This window comes from Oncorhynchus masou, chromosome 12, assembly GCF_036934945.1.
Source record: "Oncorhynchus masou masou isolate Uvic2021 chromosome 12, UVic_Omas_1.1, whole genome shotgun sequence".
Classification (NCBI taxonomy): domain Eukaryota; kingdom Metazoa; phylum Chordata; class Actinopteri; order Salmoniformes; family Salmonidae; genus Oncorhynchus; species Oncorhynchus masou.
The window spans coordinates 95,054,794-95,078,928 of NC_088223.1; the positions used below are offsets into that span (position 1 = coordinate 95,054,794).

General features: G+C 49.2%; 1 protein-coding gene across 2 annotated transcripts in view; it reads left to right on the forward strand.

Annotated features, from left to right (window-relative positions):
• Positions 1 to 3,920: 3,920 nt before the first annotated feature.
• The window catches only part of LOC135551095 (large neutral amino acids transporter small subunit 4-like), a 76,654-nt gene continuing 56,439 nt past the window's right edge, over positions 3,921 to 24,135 (forward strand). For both annotated transcript variants that reach the window (XM_064982504.1, XM_064982506.1), the window contains exons 1-2: positions 3,921 to 4,030; positions 6,416 to 6,852. In XM_064982504.1, coding sequence (XP_064838576.1) covers positions 6,693 to 6,852 — 160 coding nt within the window. In that variant the 5' untranslated portion in view covers positions 3,921 to 4,030; positions 6,416 to 6,692. The remainder of the gene's footprint in view (positions 4,031 to 6,415; positions 6,853 to 24,135) is intronic.

The window sequence follows — 24,135 nt, forward strand, 5'->3', positions numbered from 1 at the left end:
AGGATGCTCTTGATGGTGTCACTATATGACTTTTTGCAGATCTGGGGACCCATGCCAAATCTTTTCAGTCTCCTGAGAGGGAAAAGGGATTGTTGTGTCCTCTTAACGACTGTCTTGGTGTGTTTGGACCATGAAAGTTTGTTGGTGATGTGGACACCAAGGAACTCGAAACTCTCGACCCGCTCCACTACAGCCTCGTCGATGTTAATGGGGGCCTGATCGGCCTCCTTTTCCTGTAGTCCACGATCAGCTCCTTTGTCTTGCTCACATTAAGGGAGAGGTTGATGTCCTGGCACCACACTGCCAGGTCTCTGACCTCCTCCCTATAGGCTGTCTCATTGTTGTCGGTGATCAGGCTGTAGCGGTATTTATTAGAGAGTGGTAAAGAAAGATTTTGTTTGGACACAGGGAGTGTGGCGAAGCCAGGTAGGAGACCTGCGCCAACTTCCTGTGCTTATCGGAGAGAGAGAGGAACCGGGCAGAAACTGTATTATGCGGTGGAGCGCACTGTATCCCTGGTGCGTGTGCATAGCCCGGGTCGGTACATTCCAGCTCCTCCTATCGGCTAGAGTGGGCATCGAGCCAGGTGCCATGAAGCCGGCTCTACGCATATGGTCTCCAGTGCGTCTCCTCGGGCCGTCATACATGGCACCAGCCTTACGCATCGTGTGTCCCCGGTTCGCCAGCACAGCCCAGTGCGGGCTATTCCACCTCGCCGCACTGTCCTGACTACGGGGAGCATACAACCAGGTAAGGTTGGGCAGGCTTGGTGCTCAAGAACTCCAGTGCGCCTGCACGGTCCGGTCTGTCCGGGGCCACCTCCACGTACCAGCCCTCCGGTGGAGGCCCCTGCACCAGGCTGTCTCTGTTTCATCCCTTCAGGTGCTCCCGCCTGTTCAGCGCTGCCAGAGCCTCCTGTCTGTCCTGAGCTGCTAGAGTATCCTGTCTGTCCTGAGCTGCTAGAGCCGCCAGTCTGTCCTGAGCCGTCAGAGCCGCCAGTCTGTCCTGAGCCGTCAGTCAGCCAGAAGCTGCCAGAGCCGTCAGCCAGCCAGGAGCTGCCAGAGCCGTCAGCCAGCCAGGAGCTGCCAGAGCCGTCAGCCAGCCAGGAGCTGCCAGAGCCGTCAGCCAGCCAGGAGCTGCCAGAGCCGTCAGCCAGCCAGGAGCTGCCAGAGCCGTCAGCCAGCCAGGAGCTGCCAGAGCCGTCAGCCAGCCAGGAGCTGCCAGAGCCGTCAGCCAGCCAGGAGCTGCCAGAGCCGTCAGCCAGCAAGGAGCTGCCAGAGCCGTCAGTCAGCCAGGAGCTGCCAGAGCCGTCAGTCAGCCAGGAGCTGCCAGAGCCGTCAGTCAGCCAGGAGCTGCCAGAGCCGTCAGTCAGCCAGGACCTGCCAGAGCCGTCAGTCAGCCAGGACCTGCCAGAGCCGTCAGTCAGCCAGGACCTGCCAGAGCCGTCAGTCAGCCAGGACCTGCCAGAGCCGTCAGTCAGCCAGGACCTGCCAGAGCCGTCAGTCAGCCAGGACCTGCCAGAGCCGTCAGTCAGCCAGGACCTGCCAGAGCCGTCAGTCAGCCAGGACCTGCCAGAGCCGTCAGTCAGCAAGGACCTGCCAGAGCCGTCAGTCAGCCAGGACCTGCCAGAGCCGTCAGTCAGCCAGGACCTGCCAGAGCCGTCAGTCAGCCAGGACCTGCCAGAGCCGTCAGTCAGCCAGGAGCTGCCAGAGCCGTCAAACAACCAGGAGCTGCCAGAGCTGTTAGCCAACCAGGAGCTGCCAGAGCACTCAGTCAGCCAGGAGCTGCCAGAGCCGTCAGCCAACCAGGAGCTGCCCCTTAGTCCGGAGCTGCCCCTCAGTCCGGAGCTGCCCCTCTGTTCGGAGCTGCCCCTCTGTTCGGAGCTGCCCCTCTGTTCGGAGCTGCCCCTCTGTTCGGAGCTGCCCCTCTGTTCGGAGCTGCCCCTCTGTTCGGAGCTGCCCCTCTGTTCGGAGCTGCCCCTCTGTTCGGAGCTGCCCCTCTGTTCGGAGCTGCCCCTCTTTTCGGAGCTGCCCCTTTGTTCGGAGCTGCCCCTTTGTTCGGAGCTGCCCCTCTGTTCGGAGCTGCCCCTCTGTTCGGAGCTGCCCCTCAGTCCGGAGCTAACGCTCAGTCCAGTGGGGACTTTAATTAGGATCTTAGACCCTACGTCGGAGGCGAGGGTCGTTCCTCTGAAGAGGCCCTTGAAGAGGGCAATGACTATGGTAGAGTGGGGTGTACGTCCCGCACCCGAGCCGCCGCCATGAATGAGGCCCACCCGGAACTTCCCCTTTAGATTAGGTTTTTGCAGCCGGAGTCCGCACCTTTGTGGGGGGGGGGTACTGTCACGCCCTGACCTGAGTATTCTTTGTTTTCTTTATATATATTTTGGTTAGGTCAGGGTGTGACAAAGGTGGTGTGTGTGTTTTTGTCTCATCTAGGGTTTTTGAACTGTATAGTGGTTTTGTAGATTTATGGGGTTGTTTCCATCTAGGTGTTTAGGTAGGTCTATTGTTGCCTAGATTGGCTCTCAATTAGAGGCAGGTGTTTATCGTTGTCTCTGATTGGGAACCATATTTAGGCAGCCATCTTCTTTGGGTATTTCGTGGGTTATTGTTTATGTCTAGTTGCATGTTAGCACTATGTTTCATTAGCAGTCACGCTGTTTTGTTAGCTTGTTCAGTTTACTTTGTTTTTTCGTCATTCAATAAAAGAATGCATTCATACCACGCAGCGCTTTGGTCCGCTTCTTACGACGATCGTGACAAAACCTGCAAAATTGGCAGTGTATCAAATACTTGTTCTCCCCACTGTATATATATATATGTATATGTATATGTATGTGTATATATGTATATGTGTATATATATATGTATTATGTATATGTGTATATATATATATATGTATTATGTATATGTGTATATATATATGTGTATATATATATATATATATATATATGTGTATATGTATGTATGTATGTATGTGTGTGTGTGTGTGTGTGTGTACGTATGTACGTATGTACACGTATACATACACGTGTATATGTATATGTGTGTATGTATATATGTGTGTATATATGTGTGTATGTATATATATGTGTGTATATGTGTATATGTATATATATATATGTATATGTGTATGTATATGTATATATATGTATGTATGTATATATGTGTGTGTGTGTGTGGGTATAGATGTGGGTATAGATAGATGGTTAGGGGGCCGAATACTTTCAAGGGGGCCGAATACGATAGATATATGCTGTAGATATATATATACTATATATATATATAGAGAGATAGATATATGCTGTAGATATATATATACTATATATATATAGAGATAGATATATGCTGTAGATATATATATACTATATATATATAGAGAGAGATAGATATATGCTGTAGATATATATATACTATATATATATAGAGAGAGATAGATATATGCTGTAGATATATATATACTATATATATATAGAGAGAGATAGATATATGCTGTAGATATATATATACTATATATATATATAGAGAGATAGATATATGCTATAGATAGATTCCATCCTCATTTGTCTTTCTGTTTCCGTAACTGTTTGACTTTACTATTGGAATGCAGGATTCCCTGATAAACATTGTCAGTTATTGCTGAGTAGATTATCCTGGCTAAATATATACAATGAAATGATTTCACTTTTATAAATGCCCAGTACCAAATCATTTAAGCTATCTGAATCAAAACACAATCTTTGTCAACATATTTCCTGTGCCTCAGCTCTCTGTTTCTCTCCTTGGCTCCGTGGACCCCGTAGAGGGCGACTGTGAGGGGAGGCTCTGATTGGCTGCAGCAGTTTTCCAGCGGCACCTCAGAAAGCCAATAGTAAGATAGAGATGTTTTCCCGGTTCGGGGTGCGTATAAAAGACTTCCCCGTCAAGATGCCGGTACGACTGACCAGGACCTTAACAAGACAAGAAGCCCTCAGAAGAGTTCTGAACAACATCCAACTGAACTCCTGTGTGTGTCAGGGACTAGGCTACCGGTAGGTAACTTACCTGTAATGGAGTCATACCTGTCTTCACTTAGGATACTGTTAGTACAAACTGTCTATGCTGAATAGATTACAATATGTGTTAATGTTGTATGTTAATTCATGGGCAATAGAGTTACTGTTATTTCTTGTTATTCTTTTTCCGTGTTAATAATAAGATATAGAAGCTTGGAATAACTCATCTTTGTACTTCCATTGGTGAAACCATGTAGCTCATGTATTTCTCTGGGCGTGAGGTATGTGGACCCGAGATTAATAGAAGAAGATCTGGGCAACAGAATGTATTAACGGACCATGTTGCTGAATTCAGCTGTCTAGGTCATTATGAGCATATGGTTTGTCCTTATTCTCTCAAGCAGTTTTGTCTCCGGAGTTATGATTAGAAGAGTGCCGACGGGTCACAAACCATCAGTTTGTTTGTCTGGCATTTGTTTGCAGTGCTATTGTGCTGCGGATGGGATGCACCGTTGGGCAGATAATGTATTGAGAGAGAGAGAGGGGGGGGGGGAGGAAAGAGAGAGAGAGGGGAGAGATAGGGGAGTGAGGGATGGGAAGGAAGGAGAGAGAGGTGAGTGAGGGAGGGGAAGGAACGAGAGAGAGAGAGAGAGAGAGAGAGAGGGAAGTGAGGGAGGGGAATGAATGAGAGAGAGAGGGAGAGAGAAGTGAGTGAGTGAGGGGGAGAGAGAGGTGAATGAGAGAGAGAGAGAGAGAGAGAGAGAGAGAGAGAGAGGGGGGCGAGGAGGGAGGGAGGGAGGGAGGGGAAGGAAAGAGAGAGAGAGGGGAGAGATAGGGGAGTGAGGGATGGGAAGGAAGGAGAGAGAGGTGAGTGAGGGAGGGGAAGGAACGAGAGAGAGAGAGAGAGAGAGAGGGAAGTGAGGGAGGGGAAGGAATGAGAGAGAGAGGGAGAGAGAAGTGAGTGAGTGAGGGGGAGAGAGAGGTGAGTGAGAGAGAGAGAGAGAGAGAGAGAGAGGGAGAGGGAAGTGAGGGAGGGGAAGGAATGAGAGAGAGAGGGAGAGAGAAGTGAGTGAGTGAGGGGGAGAGAGAGGTGAGAGAGGGAGAGAGAAGTGAGTGAGTGAGGGGGAGAGAGGTGGTGAGAGAGAGAGAGAGAGAGGAAGAGAGAGAGGGAGAGGGAAGTGAGGGAGGGGAAGGAATGAGAGAGAGGGGAGAGAGAAGTGAGTGAGTGAGGGGGTGAGAGAGGGAGAGGGAGAGGGAGAGAGAGAGAGAGAGAGAGGGAGAGAGAGGGAGAGGGAGAGGGAGAGGGAAGTGAGGGAGGGGAAGGAATGAGAGAGAGAGGGAGAGAGAAGTGAGTGAGTGAGGGGGAGAGAGAGGTGAGTGAGAGAGAGAGAGAGAGAGGGAGAGGGAAGTGAGGGAGGGGAAGGAATGAGAGAGAGAGGGAGAGAGAAGTGAGTGAGTGAGGGGGAGAGAGAGGTGAGTGAGAGAGAGAGAGAGAGAGAGAGAGAGAGAGAGAGAGAGAGAGAGAGAGAGAGAGAGAGAGAGGGAGAGGGAAGTGAGAGAGAGAGAGAGGGAGAGGGAGAGGGAAGTGAGAGAGAGAGAGAGGGAGAGGGAGAGGGAGAGGGAAGTGAGGGAGGGGAAGGAATGAGAGAGAGAGGGATAGAGAGAGAGAGAGAGAGAGAGAGAGAGAGGGAGAGGGAGAGGGAAGTGAGGGAGGGGAAGGAATGAGAGAGAGAGGGAGAGAGAGCCAACCAGCCAGCCAGCCCAGTTTATCCTTCATCAGTTCCCACACTGAACAGAAGTCCGTTATTGTCACCAGCGCGAAACTAACTCTCCCCTCTTACACTGTCTGTCGTGGAGACTTTGATACTGTAGCTGAACATGGGCTACCGACGTGTCACTGCTGTTAATGTGTAACTATCTACAATATAATCTAGAGGTGTTACCTAGGTAATTACACCAGGTCAGTGTGTGTCCATGTGTCCTATAGCTGAGGGGCAGAGGGAGGGGGGAAGAGGTTGAGAAAGAGTGTAAGGGGAGGAAAGGAAGGACTCTCACCCTCATGAAGAGAGAGCGGGAGAAAAGAGAGAGAGTTGCATATGAATCAGCCTGAAGGTCAAAGAACCACATGGTCACATGGTTTCACCTTAAGAGTTGGGAGATGTAATGGGGGGGGGGGGGCAGCGAAGGTTCCTCTGGTGGTCATCAACTGTCAGACACTTCAATAATATAGAGGACCATGAGCATCTATAACGTAGCAGTAATTCATATACATGTACTGTAACTGGGATCATATTGAATTTTCAACAACCACCGCCAAGTGTTCAGAACGGCTGGAATAATATAACTTTGTCTCTCTCTCTCTTCTCTCTCTCTCTCTCTCCCTCCCTCTCTGTCTGTCTCTCTGTCTCTCTGTCTCCACAGACCTGTGAACCCTGATCACCAGACTACTAGCTGAGGGTCTCTTGTCACTAAACATTTGCTGCTTCCCTTACTTCTCCTCACTTTCAACTCTCCCCGTTCTCTGAACTTTGACCTGAAGCTTCTAGACTCCCAGTTCTCTGAACGTTGACCTCAGGCCTCTAGACTCCTCGTTCATTGAACTTTGACCTAAGGCCTCCAGACTCACGTTCTCTGAACATCGACCTCAGGCCTCTAGACTCCCCATTTCTCTCCCCCTATTCTCCACTCCTGTCTGGTCATGGCTCCGTCCCTGGCCACAGCATTTGCCAGGCGGTGGTGGATGGCGGTGACAGCCATCATAGAAAACCTGCTGTTCTCAGCTGTCCTGCTGGGCTGGGGATCACTACTCATCATGCTCAAGTCTGAAGGCTACTACTCCTACATGTGCAATGGAGAAGGTAAGAGCACCACCTTTAATCAAATCAAATTAAATACAATTTATTTACATCAGCTGATATCTCAAAGTGCTGTACAGAAACCCAGCCTAAAACCCCAAACAGCAAGCAATGCAGGTGTAGAAGCACGGTGGGTAGGAAAAACTCCCTAGAAAGGCCAAAACCTAGGAAGACACCTAGAGAGGAACCAAGCTATGTGGGGTGGCCAGTCCTCTTCTGGCTGTGCCGGGTGGAGATTATAACAGAACATGGCCAAGATGTTCAAATGTTCATAAATGACCAGCATGGTCAAATAATAATAATCACAGTAGTTGTCGAGGGTGCAGCAAGTCAGCACCTCAGGAGTAAATGTCAGTTGGCTTTTCATAGCCGATCATTAAGAGTATCTCTACCGCTCCTGCTGTCTCTAGAGAGTTGAAAACAGCAGGTCTGGGACAGGTAGCACGTCCGGTGAACAGGTCAGGGTTCCATAGCTGCAGGCAGAACAGTTGAAACTGTAGCAGCAGCACGACCAGGTGGACTGGGGACAGCAAGGAGACATCATGCCAGGTAGTCCTGAGGCATGGTCCAAGGGCTCAGGTCCTCCGAGAGAGAGAAAGAAAGAGAGAGAGAATTAGAGAGAGCATACTTAAATTAACACAGGACACCAAATAAGACAGGAGAAGTACTCCAGATATAACAGACTGACCCCAGCCCCCGACACATAAACTACTGCAGCATAAATACTGGAGGCTGAGACAGGAGAAGTACTCCAGATATAACAGACTGACCCCAGCCCCCCGACACATAAACTACTGCAGCATAAATACTGGAGGCTGAGACAGGAGAAGTACTCCAGATATAACAGACTGACCCCAGCCCCCGACACATAAACTACTGCAGCATAAATACTGGAGGCTGAGACAGGAGAAGTACTCCAGATATAACAAACTGACCCCAGCCCCCGACACATAAACTACTGCAGCATAAATACTGGAGGCTGAGACAGGAGAAGTACTCCAGATATAACAGACTGACCCCAGCCCCCGACACATAAACTACTGCAGCATAAATACTGGAGGCTGAGACAGGAGAAGTACTCCAGATATAACAGACTGACCCCAGCCCCCGACACATAAACTACTGCAGCATAAATACTGGAGGCTGAGACAGGAGAAGTACTCCAGATATAACAAACTGACGCTAGCCCCCCGACACATAAACTACTGCAGCATAAATACTGGAGGCTGAGACAGGAGAAGTACTCCAGATATAACAGACTGACCCCAGCCCCCCGACACATAAACTACTGCAGCATAAATACTGGAGGCTGAGACAGGAGAAGTACTCCAGATATAACAAACTGACCCCAGCCCCCGACACATAAACTACTGCAGCATAAATACTGGAGGCTGAGACAGGAGAAGTACTCCAGATATAACAGACTGACCCCAGCCCCCCGACACATAAACTACTGCAGCATAAATACTGGAGGCTGAGACAGGAGAAGTACTCCAGATATAACAGACTGACCCCAGCCCCCGACACATAAACTACTGCAGCATAAATACTGGAGGCTGAGACAGGAGAAGTACTCCAGATATAACAGACTGACCCCAGCCCCCCGACACATAAACTACTGCAGCATAAATACTGGAGGCTGAGACAGGAGAAGTACTCCAGATATAACAAACTGACGCTAGCCCCCGACACATAAACTACTGCAGCATAAATACTGGAGGCTGAGACAGGAGGGGTCAGGAATTTCTCCACAACCTTTAACGAACTTCTCCACAACCTTTAACAAACTTCTCCACAACCTTTAACAAACTTCTCCACAACCTTTAACAAACTTCTCCACAACCTTTAACAAACTTCTCCACAACCTTTAACAAACTTCTCCACAACCTTTAACAAACTTCTCAACAACCTTTTATAAACTTCTCAACAACCTTTTATAAACTTCTCAACAACCTTCAATGAACTTCTCCACCACCTTCAATGAACTTCTCCACAACCTTCAATAAACTTCTCCACCAACATCAATAAACTTCTCCACCACCTTCAATGAACTTTTCCACAACCTTTTATAAACTTTTCCACAACCTTTTATAAACTTTTCCACAACCTTTTATAAACTTTTCCACAACCTTTTATAAACTTCTCCACAACCTTTTATAAACTTCTCCACAACCTTTTATAAAATTCCCCACAACCTTTTATAAACTTCTCCACAACCTTTTATAAGCTTCTCCACAACCTTTAACAAACTTCTCCACAACCTTTAACAAACTTCTCCACAACCTTTTATAAACTTCTCAACAACCTTCAATGAACTTCTCCACCACCTTCAATGAACTTCTCCACAACCTTCAATAAACTTCTCCACCACCTTCAAGGAACTTCTCCAAAACCTTTTATAAACTTTTCCACAACCTTTTATAAACTTCTCCACAACCATTTATAAACTTCTCCACAACCTTTACGAACTTCTCCACAACCTTCAATTAACTTCTCCACAAACCTTAATACACATCTCCACAACTTGTAGCAGGGTGATTATTCAGAGTACTGTGAATGTGAGAACCATGTTTCACGCTCTCCTGAATGTGAGTGGTTTCTACATTAACACATGAACATCTCTGTATCAGTCTCTCTCTCTGACATCACTCACATCTAACACATATATTAAAGGCTGTATTTAATTTATAAAGATGAAACATTACATTCCAGAAATGCAGAAAGAAATGTAAAGTAACATCAGGTGACTATGAGGACCCCAGGAACATTAGGTATCCATGAGGGAGGACACCAGGAACATTAGGTGTCTAGGAGGACCCCAGGAACATTAGGTATCTAGGAGGACCCCAGGAACATTAGGTGTCTAGGAGGACACCAGGAACATTAGGTATCTAGGAGGACCCCAGGAACATTAGGTGTCTAGGAGGACCCCAGGAACATTAGGTGTCTAGAAGGGAGGACACCAGGAACATTAGGTATCCATGAGGGAGGACCCCAAGAACAATAGGTGTCGAGAAGGACCCCAGGAACATTAGGTATCTAGAAGGGAGGACCCCAAGAACAATAGGTGTCGAGAAGGACCCCCGGAACATTAGGTATCTAGAAGGGAGGACCCCAAGAACAATAGGTATCTAGGAGGACCCCAGGAACATTAGGTATCTAGGAGGACCCCAGGAACATTAGGTATCCATGAGGGAGGACCCCAAGAACATTAGGTGTCTAGAAGGACCCCAGGAACATTAGTTGCCTATGAGGGAGGACCCTAGGAACAATAGGTGTCGAGGAGGACACCAGGAACATTAGGTGCCTATGAGGGAGGACCCTAGGAACATTAGGTGTCTAGAAGGACCCCAGGAACATTAGTTGCCTATGAGGGAGGACCCTAGGAACAATAGGTGTCGAGGAGGACACCAGGAACATTAGGTGTCTTGGAGGGAGGACCCCAAGAACAATAGGTGTCGAGAAGGACCCCAGGAACATTAGGTATCTAGGAGGACCCCAGGAACATTAGGTGTCTAGAAGGGAGGACCCCAGGAACAATAGGTGTCGAGGAGGACACCAGGAACATTAGGTGCCTATGAGGGAGGACCCTAGGAACATTAGGTGTCTAGAAGGACCCCAGGAACATTAGGTGTCTAGAAGGGAGGACCCCAGGAACAATAGGTGTCGAGGAGGACACCAGGAACATTAGGTATCTATGAGGGAGGTCCCCAGGATCATTAGGTATCTAGGAGGAACCCAGGAACATTAGGTGTCTAGGAGGGAGGACCCCAGGAACATTAGGTGTCTAGGAGGGAGGAACCCAGGAACATTAGGTGTCTAGGAGGGAGGTCCCCAGGAACATTAGGTGTCCACGATGGAGGTCCCCAGGAACATTAGGTGTCTAGAACGGAGGACCCCAGGAACATTAGGTGTCTAGAACGGAGGACCCCAGGAACATTAGGTGTCTAGGAGGACCCCAGGAACATTAGGTGTCTAGAACGGAGGACCACAGGAACATTAGGAGTCCATGAGGGAGGTCCCCAGGAACATTAGGTATCTAGCAGGTAGGACCCCAGGAAGACTAGGTGTCTATGAGGGAGGACCCCAGGAACAATAGGTGTCTCGGAGGACCCCAGGAACATTAGGTGTCTAGAACGGAGGACCCCAGGAACATTAGGTGTCTAGGAGGACCCCAGGAACATTAGGTATCTAGGAGGACCCCAGGAACATTAGGTGTCTAGGAGGACACCAGGAACATTAGGTATCTAGGAGGACCCCAGGAACATTAGGTGTCTAGGAGGACCCCAGGAACATTAGGTGTCTAGAAGGGAGGACACCAGGAACATTAGGTATCCATGAGGGAGGACCCCAAGAACAATAGGTGTCGAGAAGGACCCCAGGAACATTAGGTATCTAGAAGGGAGGACCCCAAGAACAATAGGTGTCGAGAAGGACCCCCGGAACATTAGGTATCTAGAAGGGAGGACCCCAAGAACAATAGGTATCTAGGAGGACCCCAGGAACATTAGGTATCTAGGAGGACCCCAGGAACATTAGGTATCCATGAGGGAGGACCCCAAGAACATTAGGTGTCTAGAAGGACCCCAGGAACATTAGTTGCCTATGAGGGAGGACCCTAGGAACAATAGGTGTCGAGGAGGACACCAGGAACATTAGGTGTCTAGGAGGGAGGACCCCAAGAACAATAGGTGTCGAGAAGGACCCCAGGAACATTAGGTATCTAGGAGGACCCCAGGAACATTAGGTGTCTAGAAGGGAGGACCCCAGGAACAATAGGTGTCGAGGAGGACACCAGGAACATTAGGTGCCTATGAGGGAGGACCCTAGGAACATTAGGTGTCTAGAAGGACCCCAGGAACATTAGGTGTCTAGAAGGGAGGACCCCAGGAACAATAGGTGTCGAGGAGGACACCAGGAACATTAGGTATCTATGAGGGAGGTCCCCAGGATCATTAGGTATCTAGGAGGAACCCAGGAACATTAGGTGTCTAGGAGGGAGGACCCCAGGAACATTAGGTGTCTAGGAGGGAGGAACCCAGGAACATTAGGTGTCTAGGAGGGAGGACCCCAGGAACATTAGGTGTCCACGATGGAGGTCCCCAGGAACATTAGGTGTCTAGAACGGAGGACCCCAGGAACATTAGGTGTCTAGAACGGAGGACCCCAGGAACATTAGGTGTCTAGGAGGACCCCAGGAACATTAGGTGTCTAGAACGGAGGACCACAGGAACATTAGGAGTCCATGAGGGAGGTCCCCAGGAACATTAGGTATCTAGCAGGTAGGACCCCAGGAAGACTAGGTGTCTATGAGGGAGGACCCCAGGAACAATAGGTGTCTCGGAGGACCCCAGGAACATTAGGTGTCTATGAGGGAGGACCCCAGGAACAATAGGTGTCTCGGAGGACCCCAGGAACATTAGGTGTCTATGAGGGAGGACCCCAGGAACAATAGGTGTCTCGGAGGACCCCAGGAACATTAGGTGTCAAGGAGGACCCCAGGAACAATAGGTGTCTGGAAGGACCCCAGGAACATTAAGTGTCTAGGAGGACCCCAGGAACATTAGGTGTCTAGGAGGAAGGACCCCAGGAACATTAGGTGTCTAGGAGGAACACAGGAACATTAGGTATATAGGAGGAACCCAGGAACATTAGGTATCTAGGAGGACCCCAGGAACATTAGGTGTCTAGAAGGGAGGACCCCAGGAACAATAGGTGTCGAGGAGGACACCAGGAACATTAGGTGTCTATGAGGGAGGACCCTAGGAACATTAGGTGTCTAGAAGGACCCCAGGAACATTAGGTGTCTAGAAGGGAGGACCCCGGGAACAATAGGTGTCTAGACGGACCCCAGGAACATTAGGTATCTATGAGGGAGGTCCCCAGGATCCTTAGGTATCTAGGAGGAACCCAGGAACATTAGGTGTCTAGGAGGGAGGACCCCAGGAACATTAGGTGTCCACGATGGAGGTCCCCAGGAACATTAGGTGTCTAGAACGGAGGACCCCAGGAACATTAGGTGTCTAGGAGGACCCCAGGAACATTAGGTGTCAAGGAGGACCCCAGGAACAATAGGTGTCTGGAAGGACCCCAGGAACATTAGGTGTCTATGAGGGAGGACCCCAGGAACAATAGGTGTCTCGGAGGACCCCAGGAACATTAGGTGTCTATGAGGGAGGACCCCAGGAAGATTAGGTGTCAAGGAGGACCCCAGGAACAATAGGTGTCTGGAAGGACCCCAGGAACATTAAGTGTCTAGGAGGATGGACCCCAGGAACATTAGGTGTCTAGGAGGAACACAGGAACATTAGGTATATAGGAGGAACCCAGGAACATTAGGTATCTAGGAGGACCCCAGGAACATTAGGTGTCTAGAAGGGAGGACCCCAGGAACAATAGGTGTCGAGGAGGACACCAGGAACATTAGGTGTCTAGAAGGACCCCAGGAACATTAGGTGTCTAGAAGGGAGGACCCCGGGAACAATAGGTGTCTAGACGGACCCCAGGAACATTAGGTATCTATGAGGGAGGTCCCCAGGATCCTTAGGTATCTAGGAGGAACCCAGGAACATTAGGTGTCTAGGAGGGAGGACCCCAGGAACATTAGGTGTCCACGATGGAGGTCCCCAGGAACATTAGGTGTCTAGAACGGAGGACCCCAGGAACATTAGGTGTCTAGGAGGACCCCAGGAACATTAGGTGTCAAGGAGGACCCCAGGAACAATAGGTGTCTGGAAGGACCCCAGGAACATTAGGTGTCTATGAGGGAGGACCCCAGGAACAATAGGTGTCTCGGAGGACCCCAGGAACATTAGGTGTCTATGAGGGAGGACCCCAGGAAGATTAGGTGTCAAGGAGGACCCCAGGAACAATAGGTGTCTGGAAGGACCCCAGGAACATTAAGTGTCTAGGAGGATGGACCCCAGGAACTTTGGATGTCTAGGAGGGAGGACCCCAGGAACATTAGGTGTCTAGGAGGATCACAGCAACATGAGGTATATAGGAGGAACCTAGGAACATTAGGTGTCAAGGAGGACCCCAGGAACATCAGGTGTCAAGAAGTGAGGACCCCAGGAACATTAGGTGTCAAGAAGGGATGACCCCAGGAACAATAGGTATCTTGAATGGAGGACCCCAGGAACATTAGGTGTCTAGGAGGACCCCAGGAACATTAGGTGTCTATGAGGGAGGAACCCAGGAACATTAGGTGTCTAGAAGGAAGGACCCCTGGAACAATAGGTGTCTATGAGGGAGGACACCAGGAACATTAGGTATCTAGGAGGACCCCAGGAACATTAGGTATCTAGGAGGGAGGACCCCAGGAACATTAGATGTCTAAGAGGGAGGACCCCAGGCACATTTGATGTCTAGGAGCGAGGAACCCAGGAACATTAGGTGTCTAGAAGAACCCCAGGAACATTAGGTGTCTAGGAGGGAAGACCCCAGGAACATTGGATGTCTAGGAGGGAGGACCCCAGGAACATTAGGTGTCTAGGAGGACCACAGGAACATTAGGTATATAGGAGGAACACAGGAACATTAGGTGTCAAGGAGGACCCCAGGAACATCAGGTGTCAAGAAGGGAGGACCCCAGGAACAATAGCTGTTTAGGAGGACCCCAGGAACATTAGGTGTCTAGGAGGACCACAGGAACATTAGGTGTCTATGAGGACCCCAGGAACATTAGGTATCTAGGAGGACCCCAGGAACATTAGGTATCTAGGAGGGAGGACCCCAGGAACAATAGCTGTTTAGGAGGACCCCAGGAATATTAGGTGTCAAGAAGGGAGGACCCCAGGAACAACAGGTGTCTAGGAGGACCACAGGAACATTAGGTATCTAGGAGGACCCCAGGAACATTAGGTGTCTAGAAGGGAGGACCCCAGGAACATTAGGTATCTAGGAGGACCCCAGGAACATTAGGTATCTAGGAGGACCCCAGGAACATTAGGTGTCTAGAAGGGAGGACCCCAGGATCATTAGGTATCTAGGAGGACCCCAGGAACATTAGGTGTCTAGGAGGACCCCAGGAACATTAGGTGTCTATGAGGGAGGTCCCCATGATCATTAGGTGTCTAGGAGGACCCCAGGAACAATAGGTATCTAGGAGGGTGGACCCCAGGAACATTAGGTGTCCATGTTGGAGGTCCCCAGGAACATTAGGTGTCTAGGAGGACCCCAGGAACAATAGGTATCTAGGAGGGTGGACCCCAGGAACATTAGGGGTCAAGTAGGACCCCCGGAACATTATGGGTCTAGGACGGAGGACCCCAGGAACATTGGGTGTCAAGGAGGACCCCAGGACGACTATGTGTCTAAGATTACACCAGGAACATTAGGTGTCTATGAGGGAGGACCACAGGAACATTAGGTATGTAGGAGGAACCCAGGAACATTAGGTATCTATGTAGGACTCCAGGAACAGTAGGTATCTATGAGGACCCCAGGAACATTAGTTGTCTAGGAGGGAGGACCCCAGGAACATTAGATGTCTAGGAGGGAGGACCCCAGGAACATTAGATGTCTAGGAGGGAGGACCCCAGGAACATTAGGTGTCTAGGAGGACCCCAGGAACATCAGGTGTCTAGAAGGTAGGATCCCAGGAACAATAGGTATCTAGAAGGGAGGACCCCAGGAATATTAGGTCTTAAGGAGGATCCTAGGAACACTATGTGTCTAAGATTACACCACGAACATTAGGTATCTAGGAGGAGCCTAGGAACATCAGGTGTCTAGGAGGGAGGACCCCAGGAACAATAGGTGTCTACGAGGGAGGACCCCAGGAACATTAGGTGTTTAGGAGGACCCCAGGAACATTAGGTGTCTAGGAGGACACCTGGAACATTAGGTATCTAGGAGGACCCCAGGAACATAAGGTGTCTGGGAGGACCTCAGGAACATTAGGTGTCTAGGAGGAAGGACCCCAGGAACAATAGGTGTCTATGAGGGAGGACCCCAGGAACATTAGGTGTCTAGGAGTACCACAGGAACATTAGGTGTCTATGAGGGAGGACCCCAGGAACATTAGGTATCTAGAAGGGAGGACCCCAGGAACATTAGGTGTCTAGAAGGGAGGACCCCAGGAACATTAGTTGTCTAGGAGGACCCCAGGAACATTAGGTGTCTAGGAGGGAGGACCCCAGGAACATTAGTTGTCTAGGAGGACCCCAGGAACATTAGGTGTCTAGGAGGACCCCAGGAACATTAGTTGTCTAGGAGGACCCCAGGAACATTAGGTGTCTAGGAGGGAGGACCCCAGGAACATTAGTTGTCTAGGAGGACCCCAGGAACATTAGTTGTCTAGGAGGACCACAGGAACATTAGGTATCTAGAAGGGAGGACCCCAGGAACATTAGGTGTCTAGAAGGGAGGACCCCAGGAACATTAGGTGTCTAGGAGGACCCCAGGAACAATAGGTATCTAGGAGGACCCCAGGAACATTAGGTGTCTAGGAGGGAGGGCCCCAGGAACATTAGGTATCTAGGAGGACCCCAGGAACATTAGTTGTCTAGGAGGACCCCAGGAACATTAGGTGTCTAGGAGGGAGGGCCCCAGGAACATTAGGTATCTAGGAGGACCCCAGGAACATTAGGTGTCTAGGAGGACCCCAGGAACATTAGTTGTCCATGAGGTAGGACCCCAGGAACATTAGGTGTCTAGGAGGACCCCAGGAACATTAGGTATCTAGGAGGACCCCAGGAACATTACATTTACATTACATTTACATTTAAGTCATTTAGCAGACGCTCTTATCCAGAGCGACTTACAAATTGGTGAATTCACCTTCTGACATCCAGTGGAACAGCCACTTTACAATAGTGCATCTAAATCATTTAAGGGGGGGGGTGAGAAGGATAACTTTATCCTATCCTAGGTATTCCTTGAAGAGGTGGGGTTTCAGGTGTTTCCGGAAGGTGGTGATTGACTCCGCTGTCCTGGCGTCGTGAGGGAGTTTGTTCCACCATTGGGGGGCCAGAGCAGTGAACAGTTTTGACTGGGCTGAGCGGGAACTGTACTTCCTCAGTGGTAGGGAGGCGAGCAGGCCAGAGGTGGATGAACGCAGTGCCCTTGTTTGGGTGTAGGGCCTGATCAGAGCCTGGAGGTACTGCGGTGCCGTTCCCCTCACAGCTCCGTAGGCAAGCACCATGGTCTTGTAGCGGATGCGAGCTTCAACTGGAAGCCAGTGGAGAGAGCGGAGGAGCGGGGTGACGTGAGAGAACTTGGGAAGGTTGAACACCAGACGGGCTGCGGCGTTCTGGATGAGTTGTAGGGGTTTAATGGCACAGGCAGGGAGCCCAGCCAACAGCGAGTTGCAGTAATCCAGACGGGAGATGACAAGTGCCTGGATTAGGACCTGCGCCGCTTCCTGTGTGAGGCAGGGTCGTACTCTGCGGATGTTGTAGAGCATGAACCTACAGGAACGGGCCACCGCCATGATGTTGGTTGAGAACGACAGGGTGTTGTCCAGGATCACGCCAAGGTTCTTAGCGCTCTGGGAGGAGGACACAATGGAGTTGTCAACCGTGATGGCGAGATCATGGAACGGGCAGTCCTTCCCCGGGAGGAAGAGCAGCTCCGTCTTGCCGAGGTTCAGCTTGAGGTGGTGATCCGTCATCCACACTGATATGTCTGCCAGACATGCAGAGATGCGATTCGCCACCTGGTCATCAGAAGGGGGAAAGGAGAAGATTAATTGTGTGTCGTCTGCATAGCAATGATAGGAGAGACCATGTGAGGTTATGACAGAGCCAAGTGACTTGGTGTATAGCGAGAATAGGAGAGGGCCTAGAACAGAGCCCTGGGGGACACCAGTGGTGAGAGCGCGTGGCGAGGAGACAGATTCTCGCCACGCCACCTGGTAGGAGCGACCTGTCAGGTAGGACGCAATCCAAGCGTGGGCCGCGCCGGAGATGCCCAACTCGGAGAGGGTGGAGAGGAGGATCTGATGGTTCACAGTATCGAAGGCAGCCGATAGGTCTAGAAGGATGAGAGCAGAGGAGAGAGAGTTAGCTTTAGCAGTGCGGAGCGCCTCCGTGATACAGAGAAGAGCAGTCTCAGTTGAATGACTAGTCTTGAAACCTGACTGATTTGGATCAAGAAGGTCATTCTGAGAGAGATAGCGGGAGAGCTGGCCAAGGACGGCACGTTCAAGAGTTTTGGAGAGAAAAGAAAGAAGGGATACTGGTCTGTAGTTGTTGACATCGGAGGGATCGAGTGTAGGTTTTTTCAGAAGGGGTGCAACTCTCGCTCTCTTGAAGACGGAAGGGACGTAGCCAGCGGTCAGGGATGAGTTGATGAGCGAGGTGAGGTAAGGGAGAAGGTCTCCGGAAATGGTCTGGAGAAGAGAGGAGGGGATAGGGTCAAGAGGGCAGGTTGTTGGGCGGCCGGCCGTCACAAGAAGCGAGATTTCATCTGGAGAGAGAGGGGAGAAAGAGGTCAGAGCACAGGGTAGGGCAGTGTGAGCAGAACCAGCGGTGTCGTTTGACTTAGCAAACGAGGATCGGATGTCGTCGACCTTCTTTTCAAAATGGTTGACGAAGTCATCTGCAGAGAGGGAGGAGGGGGGGAGGGGAGGAGGATTCAGGAGGGAGGAGAAGGTGGCATTAGACATTAGATATCTAGTAGGATCCCAGGAACATTAGGTATCTGGAATAGTGTGGACCATACATTTCTCGTCAATGATTTTGAAAAAACATTTACTTCTTAACTGGAAATCAAATGATCCCTCCATCATTACGACCGTTGATGAATCAAATGTATTGTTACAGAAACATTGAAACGGTGTGTGTTAGAGAAAAACATAACAGTTAATGAGACCATATGGCATAGAATGCTACAAGCACTGGACAGTTCCAGGGGATAAAGGATGAGGGGGACTGTCGTTGAGACATAGGTGATGTCCTGTATCGTTGCCATGGCAACGTGTATGATGAGGGTGCGATGCATTGACGTTTGTTGAAATTCGTCTGTATTCATACCTCTTGACTTATTTCACATTTGGTTGTGTTAGAGCCTGATTTCAAAATGTATTTCAATTTTTTTATCACACCCATCTACCCACAAAACCCCACAATGACAAAGTGAAAACATGTTTTTAGAAATTTCTGAAATTGTATTGTAATGTTAAGTTGTGTGATTTTTTGTCTGTAAGTTTTGGTAAGAAAAGAAGAGCTGATCACAATCTTTTACTCCACATGACAGACTATCATATCTGTTCTCCACTACAGAGCTGATCCTTTATTCTACATGACAGACTATCATATCTGTTCTCCACTACAGAGCTGATCCTTTATTCTACATGACAGACTATCATATCTGTTCTCCACTACAGAGCTGATCCTTTATTCTACATGACAGACTATACTATCTGTTCTCCACTACAGAGCTGATCCTTTATTCTACATGACAGACTATCATATCTGTTCTCCACTACAGAGCTGATCCTTTATTCTACATGACAGACTATCATATCTGTTCTACACATTACATTTCTATCTCAATATGTTGTTACTTTGTTATGTGTGTGTGAGCCAGAGATACAGAGGCCAACATTACTGAGGATTGTCTCAAGTTCACTGATAAACTCTGAAGAAAAAGGGATCGAGAGAGAGAGGTAAAGAGAGAGAGAGAGGAATAGAGAGAGAGGTAAGAGAGATGTATAGAGAGAGGGATGAGAGCGGTATGGAGAGAGAGGAAAAGAGAGAGAGGTAGAGAGATGTATAGAGAGAGGGATGAGAGTGGAATAGAGAGCAAGAGAGGTAGAGAGATGTATAGAGAGAGGGATGAGAGTGGTATAGAGAGAGAGAGAGAGAGGAGTAGAGAGATGAATATAAACTCAGCATAAAAAGAAACGTCCTCTCACTGTCAACTGCGTTCATTTTCAGCAAACTTAACATGTGTAAATATTTGTATTATCATATCAAGACATGAGACATAAACTGAACAAGTTCCATAATAAGGGGGGGTCAAAAGTAACAGTCAGTATCTGGTGTGGCCACCAGCTGCATTAAGTACTGCAGTGCATCTCCCCCTCGTGGACTGCACCAGATTTGCCAGTTCTTGCTGTGAGATGTTACCCCACTCTTCCACCAAGGCACCTGCAAGTTCCCAGACATTTCTACTGGGAATGGCCCTAGCCCTCACCCTCTGATCCAACAGGTCCCAGACGTGCTCAATGGGATTGAGATCCGGGCTCTTTGCTGGCCATGGCAAGACACTGACATGTCTGTCTTGCAGGAAATCACGCACAGAACGAGCAGTATGGCTGGTGCCATTGTCATGCTGGAGGGTCATGTCAGGATGAGCCTGCGGGAAGGGTGCCACATGAGGGAGGAGGATGTCTTCCCTGTAACGCATAGCGTTGAGATTGCCTGCAATGAAAACAAGCTCAGTCCGATTATGCTGTGACACACCGCCCCAGACCATTTTATTTTTTATTTTTTTTATTTCACCTTTATTTAACCAGGTAGGCTAGTTGAGAACAAGTTCTCATTTACAGCTGCGACCTGGCCAAGATAAAGCATAGCAGTGTGAACAGACAACACAGAGTTACACATGGAGTAAACAATTAACAAGTCAATAACACAGTAGAAAAAAAAGAGAGTCTATATACATTGTGTGCAAAAGGCATGAGGAGGTGGGCGAATAATTACAATTTTGCAGATTAACACTGGAGTGATAAATGATCAGATGGTCATGTACAGGTAGAGATACTGGTGTGCAAAAGAGCAGAAAAGTACATAAATATAAACAGTATGGGGAAGAGGTAGGTAAATTGGGTGGGATATTTACCGATAGATTATGTACAGCTGCAGCGATCGGTTAGCTGCTCAGATAGCAGATGTTTGAAGTTGGTGAGGGAGATAAAAGTCTCCAACTTCAGCGATTTTTGCAATTCGTTCCAGTCACAGGCAGCAGAGAACTGGAACGAAAGTCGGCCAAATGAGGTGTTGGCTTAAGGGATGATCAGTGAGATACACCTGCTGGAGCGAGTTCTAAGGGTGGGTGTTGCCATCGTGACCAGTGAACTGAGATAAGGTGGAGGTTTACCTAGTATGGACTTGTAGATGACCTGGAGCGAGTGCCAGCCGACTAGAGCATACAGGTCGCAGTGTTGGGTGGTATAAGGTGCTTTAGTGACAAAACGGATGGCACTGTGATAAACTGCATCCAGTTTGCAGAGTAGAGTGTTGGAAGCTATTTTGTAGATGACATCGCCGAAGTCGAGGATCGGTAGGATAGTCAGTTTTAATAGTGTAAGTTTGGCGGCGTGAGTGAAGGAGGCTTTGTTGCGGAATAGAAAGCAGACTCTAGATTTGATTTTTGATTGGAGATGTTTGATATGAGTCTGGAAGGAGAGTTTACAGTTTAGCCAGACACTTAGGTACTTATAGATGTCCACATATTCAAGGTCGGAACCATCCAGGGTGGTGATGCTAGTCAGGCGTGCGGGTGCAGGCAGCGAACGTTTGAAAAGCATGCATTTGGTTTTACTAGCGTTTAAGAGCAGTTGGAGGCCACGGAAGGAGTGTTGTATGGCATTGAAGCTCGTTTGGAGTTTAGATAGCACAGTGTCCAAGGACGGGATGGAAGTATATAGAATGGTGTCGTCTGCGTAGAGGTGGATCAGGGAATCGCCCGCAGCAAGAGCAACATCATTGATATATACAGAGAAAAGAGTCGGCCCGAGAATTGAACCCTGTGGCACCCCCATAGAGACTGCCAGAGGACCGGACAGCATGCCCTCCGATTTGACACACTGAACTCTGTCTGCAAAGTAGTTGGTGAACCAGGCATGGCAGTCATCTGAAAAACCGAGGCTACTGAGTCTGCCGATAAGAATATGGTGATTGACAGAGTCGAAAGCCTTGGCAAGGTCGATGAAGATGGCTGCACAGTACTGTCTTTTATCGATGGCGGTTATGATATCGTTTAGTACCTTGAGCGTGGCTGAGGTGCACCCGTGACCGGCTCGAGATGGGTGGGATTCGAGATGGTCAGTGACCTGTTTGTTGACTTGGCTTTCGAAGACCTTAGATAGGCAGGGCAGGATGGATATAGGTCTGTAACAGTTTGGGTCCAGGGTGTCTCCCCCTTTGAAGAGGGGGATGACTGCGGCAGCTTTCCAATCCTTGGGGATCTCAGACGACATGAGAGAGAGGTTGAACAGGCTGGTAATAGGGGTTGCGACAATGGCGGCGGATAGTTTCAGAAATAGAGGGTCCAGATTGTCAAGCCCAGCTGATTTGTACGGGTCCAGGTTTTGCAGCTCTTTCAGAACATCTGCTATCTGGATTTGGGTAAAGGAGAACCTGGAAGGGCTTGGGCGAGTAGCTGCGGGAGGGGGGGGGGGGGGGGATCTGTTGGCCGAGGTTGGAGTAGCCAGGCGGAAGGCATGGCCAGCCGTTGAGAAATGCTTGTTGAAGTTTTCGATAATCATGGATTTATCGGTGGTGACCGTGTTACCTAGCCTCAGTGCAGTAGTCAGCTGGGAGGAGGTGCTCTTGTTCTCCATGGACTTCACAGTGTCCCAGAACTTTTTGGAGTTGGAGCTACAGGATGCAAATTTCTGCCTGAAGAAGCTGGCCTTAGCTTTCCTGACTGACTGTGTGTATTGGTTCCTTACTTCCCTGAACAGTTGCATATCGCGGGGTCTATTCGATGCTATTGCAGTCCGCCACAGGGTGTTTTTGTGCTGGTCGAGGGCAGTCAGGTCTGTAGTGAACCAAGGGCTATATCTGTTCTTAGTTCTGCATTTTTTGAACGGAGCATGCTTATCTAAAATGGTGAGGAAGTTACTTTTAAAGAATTACCAGGCATCCTCAACTGACGGGATGAGGTCAATGTCCTTCCAGGATACCCGGGCCAGGTCGATTAGAAAGGCCTGCTCACAGAAGTGTTTTAGGGAGCGTTTGACAGTGATGAGGGGTGGTCATTTGAATGCGGCTCCGTAGCGGATACGGGCAACGAGGCAGTGATCGCTGAGATCCTGGTTGAAGACAGCGGAGGTGTATTTGGAGGGCCAGTTGGTCAGGATGATGTCTATGAGGGTGCCCTTGTTTACAGATTTAGGGTTGTACCTGGTGGGTTCCTTGATGATTTGTGTGAGATTGAGGGCATCTAGCTTAGATTGTAGGACTGCCGGGGTGTTAAGCATATCCCAGTTTAGGTCACCTAAAAGAACAAACTCTGAAGCTAGATGGGGGGCGATCAATTCACAAATGGTGTCCAGGGCACAGCTGGGAGCTGAGGGGGGTCGGTAGCAGGTGGCAACAGTGAGAGACTTATTTCTGGAGAGAGTAATTTTTAAAATTAGTAGTTCGAACTGTTTGGGTATGGACCTGGAAAGTATGACATTACTTTGCAGGCTATCTCTGCAGTAGACTGCAACTCCTCCCCCTTTGGCAGTTCTATCTTGACGGAAAATGTTATAGTTGGGTATGGAAATCTCAGAATTGTAGGTGGCCTTCCTGAGCCAGGATGCAGAAACAGCAAGGACATCAGGGTTAGCAGAGTGTGCTAAAGCAGTGAGTAAAACAAACTTAGGGAAGAGGTTTCTGATGTTGACATGCATGAAACCAAGGCTTTTTCGATCACAGAAGTCAACAAATGAGGGTGCCTGGGGACATGCAGGGCCTGGGTTTACCTCCACATCACCCGCGGAACAGAGGAGGAGTAGTATGAGGGTGCGGCTAAAGGCTATCAAAACTGGTCGCCTAGAGCGTTGGGGACAGAGAATAAAAGGAGAAGATTTCTGGGCGTGGTAGAATATATTCAGGGCATAATGCGCAGACAGAGGAATGGTGGGGTGCGGGTACAGCGGAGGTAAGCCCAGGCACTGGGTGATGATAAGAGAGGTTGTATCTCTGGACATGCTGGTTGTAATGGGTGAGGTCACCGCATGTGTGGGAGGTGGGACAAAGGAGGTATCAGGGGTATGAAGAGTGGAACTAGGGGCTCCATTGTAAACTAAAACAATGATAACTAACCTGAACAACAGTATACAAGGCATATTGACATTTGAGAAAGACATACAGCGAGGCATACAGTAATCACGGGTGTTGAATTGGGAGAGCTAGCTAAAACAGTAGGTGAGACAACAACAGCTAATCAGCAGCAGGTAAAATGGCGTTGACTAGGCAGGGAGGGTCGGATTAACTACACACAGAGACTGAGTGCGGCTGGGGCCGACAGATAAAACATAAACAAGCAGAATGGAGTACCGTGATTAATGGACAGTCCAGCATGCATCAGCTATGTAGCCAAGTGATCAGTGTCCAGGGGGCA